The 6,718-nt window shown below is 54.0% G+C and overlaps 1 protein-coding gene across 1 annotated transcript; it reads left to right on the top strand.

Moving 5' to 3' along the window:
• The first annotated feature begins 6 nt into the window (after positions 1-6).
• LOC124233161 (tenascin-X-like) lies at positions 7-6,473 on the top strand. The gene is made up of 6 exons (XM_046650312.1): positions 7-37; positions 416-766; positions 1,152-1,502; positions 3,479-3,808; positions 4,197-4,547; positions 6,076-6,473. The coding sequence occupies exons 2-6, from the start codon at positions 526-528 to the stop codon at positions 6,432-6,434; spliced, it is 1,632 nt and encodes a 543-aa protein (XP_046506268.1). The 5' UTR covers positions 7-37; positions 416-525; the 3' UTR covers positions 6,435-6,473.
• Positions 6,474-6,718: the final 245 nt, after the last annotated feature.

Here is a 6,718-nt window from a genome sequence, read left to right as displayed (position 1 = left end):
CAGCGTGTGGGCCCCGTCTCTGTCATTGGGGTGACAGGTGAGTAGACGGTGGAAGCCCCAGGGTGGGACCCAGTGGGAGGATCACCCTCTCTCTGGTGGTGGGTGAGTGGGATGCAGGAGACCCTCTGCTGGAGGCTGGGCCATGGGGCCCTTTGTGCCTCCCCACCCCCCAGCTCCCTGAAGACCAACGGGTCCTCCTGGGCAGAGAAGGGCCACCCTGAGCAGTACCAGTGGCTGCCCTGGGTCCCAGAGCTGCTCCCAGAGGCTCCGGGCATGTTTGTGAAATGTGGACGGAGCAGGACCACCCAGCCTCCTTAGGCCCCTCTGAACTGACCTCAGGGCCCCAAGTCAGGGCCACAGCTTGGGATAAGACCCAAGGGGACCTTGCCTCACCCTCTCTCTGTCTCCTTCTCAGCTGCAGAGGAAGAGACCCCCACCCCCACAGAGGTGGAAGAGAGCCCCAGCCCCACGGAACCCGGCACAGAGGCCCCAGAGCCCACCGAGGAGCCCCTCCTTGGGGAGCTGATGGTGACAGGATCCTCCCCAGACTCGCTGAGCCTGTCCTGGACCGTCCCCCAGGGCCACTTTGACTTCTTCACCGTTCAGTACAAGGACAGGGACGGGCAGCCCCAGGTGGTGCGTGTCAGGGGCGAGGAGAACGAGGTCACCATTGGGGGCCTGGAGCCGGGGCGCAAGTACAAGATGAACCTGTATGGCCTGCACGACGGCCAGCGGATGGGCCCCGTCTCTGTCGTCGGGGTGACAGGTGAGTGGACGGTGGAAACCCCACGGTGGGACCCAGTAGGAGGGTCACCCTCTGATGATGCTTGAGTGGGGTGCAGGAGACCCTCTGCTGGAGGCTGAGCCATGGGGCCCTTTGTGCTCCTTCCCACCCCTGTCTTCCTGAGCACCAGTGGGTCCTCTTGAGCAGAGAAGGGCCACCCTGAGCTGTGCTGGTGGCTGCCCTATGTCCCACAACTTCCCCCAGAGGCCCTGGGCATGTTTGTGAGGTGTGGACCAAGCAGGACCACCCAGCCCCCTAAGCTCCTCTGAACTGAAGTCAGGGCTCCCAGTCAGGGCCACAGCTTCAGGGAAGACCCAAGGACATCTCCTGGGGACCCTGCCTCACCCTCTCTCTGTCTCCTTCTCAGCTACAGAGGAAGAGACCCCCAGCCCCACAGAGGTGGAGGAGACCCCCAGCCCCATAGAGCCCAGCACAGAGGCCCCGGAACCTCCCGAGGAGCCCCTCCTTGGGGAGCTGATGGTGACAGGATCCTCCCTAGACTCGCTGAGCCTGTCCTGGACCGTCCCCCAGGGCCACTTTGACTTCTTCACCGTTCAGTACAAGGACAGGGACGGGCAGCCCCAGGTGGTGCGTGTCACCGGCGAGGAGAACGAGGTCACCATTGGGGGTCTGGAGTCAGGGCGCAAGTACAAGATGAACCTATATGGCCTGCTCGAGGGGCAGCGCGTGGGCCCTGTGTCCACGGTGGGCATCACCGGTGAGTGAGGGCTGAGGGTCTCAGGGGAGCATCACCTTCTCCTCCTGGGCAACCCAGTTGACTGTTCTCTTTCGCCACCCCTGAGAGTTCAGGCCTGGCTCCTCTTTTATGCCCTCCCTCCAGGGCCCCAGTCCAGTGGTTTGGCCTTTGCCAGCTTCAGTCTGATCATCCACACTCAGAGCCTCCTTCTTATGGTCATCCACTGGCCACTTCTGAGGTGAAATGTTTCAGGCACAGCCAAGTCTGACTTTACCAGAATTTGCTTCTCTTTCCATCTTAATCACAGCATTCTTTGTTATAACCACCACAAAAAAAAACAAAAAATCTGAAAGAAACAACCCACCATCCAACCACACTGGGATGTTTAAATAATTAGGCGACATCTCTAAGATGAGCTATGTCATCATTGAAATGTTTTAAGACAATTACTTCATAACATTACTTTGAAAAAATCCCCGTAAGTTTTATAAAGATGCTCATCACAACCACCTGAAAATAACGCGCATGGCAAGAAAGCTGGAAGGACACATATCCCATGGGTGTATAGTTTGTGGGACAGAATAGAATGTTCCAGCACTTTTATTCTGTTTTATTCTATTCCGTGTTGTCCAAATTTTCTTAAATGACAAGCATTTCTTTTATAATCAGGGAACAATTTTTTTTATATAGTATCTTCTCCTCCCTTGTACTCCTTGCTTTTCCCCCCCGTCACTCTTGCAACTTATTTCCTTTCTAATTGTATAAAAGTTACAACTTCTGGTCCCTAAAAAATTAGGGAAAACATCACAAGGTGAATTAAATTCCAGAAACGCACGCAGGCTGGCTTTTCTAAGTCATCGTCAGCCAGATTCTCATCCTGTGCGAGTGTTTCACAAGGGCCCCTCTTGACGGGGACCCAGCCCCTTTGAGGGTCAATGTTTTAAGGGCGGTCGCTGCATCTGACACCGAGTGAGAGGTTTTGCGAGGTTTGCTCTCCTGTCCTGAAGAAGCTTCCAACAGAGAAACTATTTTCACTCAGCCTGCCTGACTCCTGGGGGATGGGCCTCGTTTCTACGTGTTCACAGGAAGGGGGGTACCAAGAGAATCTTCAGAAAATGGCCATTAGTATATTTCACACCCTGAAGGAAGGTTAAGTTTCATCTGCTGTTCAGTTATTTTTCCTCTCTATTTTGGCAAATTACAAGCATATACAAAGAGGGCAGTAGAAGGGACCCGTGTTCCCACTCCACATCCCCAACCGGATTATTAATTTTTATAGTCCTGGGTTTCTTTTTAAGTCTTTAAGTCTTTTCTAGTGAAAAGAATATAGCAACATGATGAAAAGTTTGGAAAACAGGAAGAAAACCTCTCATCAGACCACCATGTGAGCTGATTGATAGCCGTCATTAGTAACAATGTGCATTACATCCTCTCTTTCTGCATTTTCCACTCAGTGCCTGTTTTAAAGTTGCAGAGTGTTCATGTAATTCTTGGCTCTTGCTTTCTTTGTATACAAGGTACATTGTGAGCATTTATCCTGTGGCTGTACAACCTGCATTAATCATCATTTTAATGGGGGTTTGATGCTTCACAGTGAAAGTGCCATAACAAAATTAATCATCTTCTCCGGGTCATTTGGGTCCCTGACACATTTTGCTGTCATGAATAATGCCATGATGAACTCCCATGACACAACTTTTTCCTGGTTTTTAATGATTTTCTTAGGATAGCTGCCCAGAAATGGGATTATTGGGTCAAAGGAAATGAGCATTATTTTGGCTCCTGACACATATGTCCAAATTGTGGTGCCTGCCAGCCAGGACATGATGGCTGTTGGGAGCCTGTCTTAGCTGTCTGTCAATCAGTTACCTAATGGCTAATCCCAAGGCTACAGGAGCCCAAGGAGTATATTTGCTAGATGCCCTTTGTTGTCCCTATTGACATCACGAGCAAAGCAAGTTGCCACGTAAGTCTGCATCCTCCATCTCTTCTCTCAGCCTTCCAGGATGTTGAGGAGACCCCCAGCCCCACGGAACCCAGCACAGATGCTCCGGAGCCCCCCGAGGAGCCCCTCCTAGGGGAGCTGACGGTGACAGGATCCTCTTCAGACTCACTGAGCCTGTCCTGGACCGTCCCCCAGGGCCACTTCGACTTCTTCACTATGCAGTACAAGGACAGGGACGGGCAGCCCCAGGTGGTGCGTGTCAGGGGCGAGGAGAGTGAGGTCACCGTTGGGGGCCTGGAGCCGGGGCGCAAGTACAAGATGAACCTGTATGGCCTGTACGAGGGGCAGCGTGTGGGCCCCGTGTCCGCGGTGGGCGTGACCGGTGAGTGGACGGTGGAAGCCCCAGGGTTGGACCCAGTGGGAGGATCACCCTATCTTGGTGATGCGTGAGTGGGATGCAGGAGACCCTCTGCTGGAGGCTGAGCCTTGGGCCCTTTGTGCTGTCCTCATCCCCAGATCTCTGAGGACCAACAGGTCCTCCTGGGCAGAGAAGAGCCTCTATGAGGAGTGCTGGTGGCTGCCCTGGGTCCCACAGCTGCCCCCAGAGGCTCCGGGCATGTTTGTGAGATGTGGCCCAAGCAGGACCACCCAGCCCCCTAGGCTCCTCTGAACTGACCTCAAGGCCCCCAGTCAGGGCCCCGGCTTCAGAGAAGACCCAAGGACGTCTCCTGAGGACCCTGCCTCACCCTCTCTGTCTCTCTCTTTCTCAGCTGCAGAGGAAGAGATCCTTACCTCCACTGAGGTGGAGGAGACCCCCAGCCCCACAGAACCCAGCACAGATGCTACGGAGCCCCCCAAGGAGCCCCTCCTTGGGGAGCTGATGGTGACAGGATCCTCCCCAGACTCGCTGAGCCTATCCTGGACCGTCCCCCAGGGCCACTTCGACTTCTTCACCGTTCAGTACAAGGACAGGGACGGGCGGCCCCAGGTGCTGCGTGTCAGGGGCGAGGAGAACGAGGTTACCGCACGAGGCCTGGAGCCGGGGCGCAAGTACAAGATGAACCTGTATGGCCTGCACGAGGGACAACGTGTGGGGCCTGTGTCCACGGTGGGCACGACCGGTGAGTGAAAGCAGGGGTGGGGCAGGGAGGGGAAGACAAGCCCTAGAAGACTTTCCCTTTACTACCATCTTCGTGAAAACATAAGTATTCTTGGCAGCATGTCTTCTTTTGCATATCAGATGGCCCGGATCTTGTTAAAAGGCAGATTTGGATTCAGCAGGTTTGGGCTGAGCCCACAGATTCTGCATTTCTAATGAGATCCTCAGTGATCCTGATGCTGCTGGTCCGAGGACCACACTTTGAGTAGCAAAACTCTTCACAACAAAGGAATTGGACACTTTCTTAGAATGTGTTGGAGAGAATTGTACTCTCTTCCGTGATCCCTCATGGAGGCTCAGCCTCTATGTAGCTGTCTGGAGGCTGTGAAGGAAGATGGAAGGTGCTCAGAATGCAGCGTCTGCACTGAAACACCCCAGGCCTCGTGGTTTGAGTATTACCAGACTTATGACTCCAAGGGGTCAACAAAGATGTGGGTGCCCGCACCATGGGAGTTCACTGGGTAAACCTTGAACACAGCAGAGAGACAAGTTCTTATCCTAATGGGGCTCACAGTTGTGGGGAGACAGGCTGTGGACCAGCAAATCAGGCAAAAGGCCATGTGTGTATGACAGGAACCCCAGGGCCAGGCCGAGACTAGCAGCAAAACCTAAGCCAGCCGGCTCAAAGGACAGCCGAGACCTAAGGTCAGGGAGCTGTTAGCTTGGTGACAGCTAGACATGGGATGACAAGTGTGTCAGATCAATATCACAGCTGGTGCAAAGGTCTGGAAACTAGGAACATCATGGCATGAGAAGAACTGAGATGATTTTGTATGAAATCCTTTGAGTCAAGGAGATAGTCTTGAGATGAGGGTGGAAAGGTCGGGACAGCTCAGGAAGCCAGAGAGTCCTCCTGGGATAAAAGAGGTTTGCTGCACAGTTTTAAGCTAAGATTGACACCATCAGATGCATTTAAAGGCTCATTCTGGCTGCCTTGTGAAGAACAGATGTGAGAGGGAGGCAGAGAGACCAGCAGGGAGGTTGTAACCCAGGTAAGAGGGGAGGGTGGCCAAAACCGGGATGATGGGGCTGCAGCTGTGGGCAGTGAAGAGATTCGGAGGATCTTAGGAGAGAGAGTTAGACACTCTGAGTCCCACGGCAGATGGGGACAGGAACAGGTCCAGGAGGCCTCCAAGTTTCTGGTTGGGGAAGGGGCTTCTGAGCAGTTGGAAGCAAAGACATGAACCAAAGGGAGTGAGATGCCAATGAGACCCCACTGGAGGGAGGCTCAAGGGACAGTAACCACGTGGGCCTGGGTTCAGAGGAGAGGTGGGTGCTGGAGACAAAGGGAGAGGTCACAGGGGTGTTGGCAGGTGGTAGATGAGGATGAGATGATAGGAAGGCTGACGTTAAAGAGACCAGAAAGAATAGATGACTTAGAGCCACTGTGGACAGCAACATTCTGCCCCTTATTACCTTACTTTTATGATACACGCCCTTTATATGCTGAACTGAGGAGATCTCACCTGACGCCGAATGTTTCTGTCAAGCTCCAGACTACGAAGCTATAATCACCCAAGCCCCGCCCAGTGAGGCCACCGAACCTCCCATCAAACCACGCCTGGGGGAGCTGGCAGTGACAGATGCCACGCCTGACTCCCTGGGCCTCTCCTGGACAGTCACCGAGGGCCACTTTGACCACTTCCTGGTCCAGTACAAGAATGGGGACGGGCAGCCCAAGGCAGTGCGGGTGCCGGGGCATGAGAACAGGGTCACCATCTCGGGCCTGGAGCCAGATCACAAGTACAAGATGAACCTGTACGGCTTCCACGGCGGCCAGCGCATAGGTCCTGTCTCCACTGTTGGTTTAACTGGTGAGTGTGCAGTGGGATGCTGGGCCCTGCCCTAGGCTGGACTCAGTTTCACTTTTATTCTCAGTATTCGGGTGTTTTTGTCCCAGAGCTCCTGAGACCGGTTCTGCTGGTGTCGTCACTGCAAGCCTTTGGTGTCACCCCAGCCGTCTTACCCTTTACAATGGGCTTTTGCGGTCTTTGCAGAGGCAGCCCACCAGAGAAATAACACAGACTCAGGCGTACCTGGGGCTGATCCTAGCCTCAGCACATTTGAGCTGTGTGACCTCAAGAGAGTCACTCAACCTCCCTGTGCCTCTCTTCCCTCATTTGTAAAGAGGCA

This window comes from Equus quagga, unplaced genomic scaffold, assembly GCF_021613505.1.
Source record: "Equus quagga isolate Etosha38 unplaced genomic scaffold, UCLA_HA_Equagga_1.0 155111_RagTag, whole genome shotgun sequence".
In the NCBI taxonomy this organism is placed as follows: domain Eukaryota; kingdom Metazoa; phylum Chordata; class Mammalia; order Perissodactyla; family Equidae; genus Equus; species Equus quagga.
The sequence above is the reverse complement of the archived record's forward strand: the minus strand, read 5'-3'. Positions and strand labels throughout refer to the sequence as shown.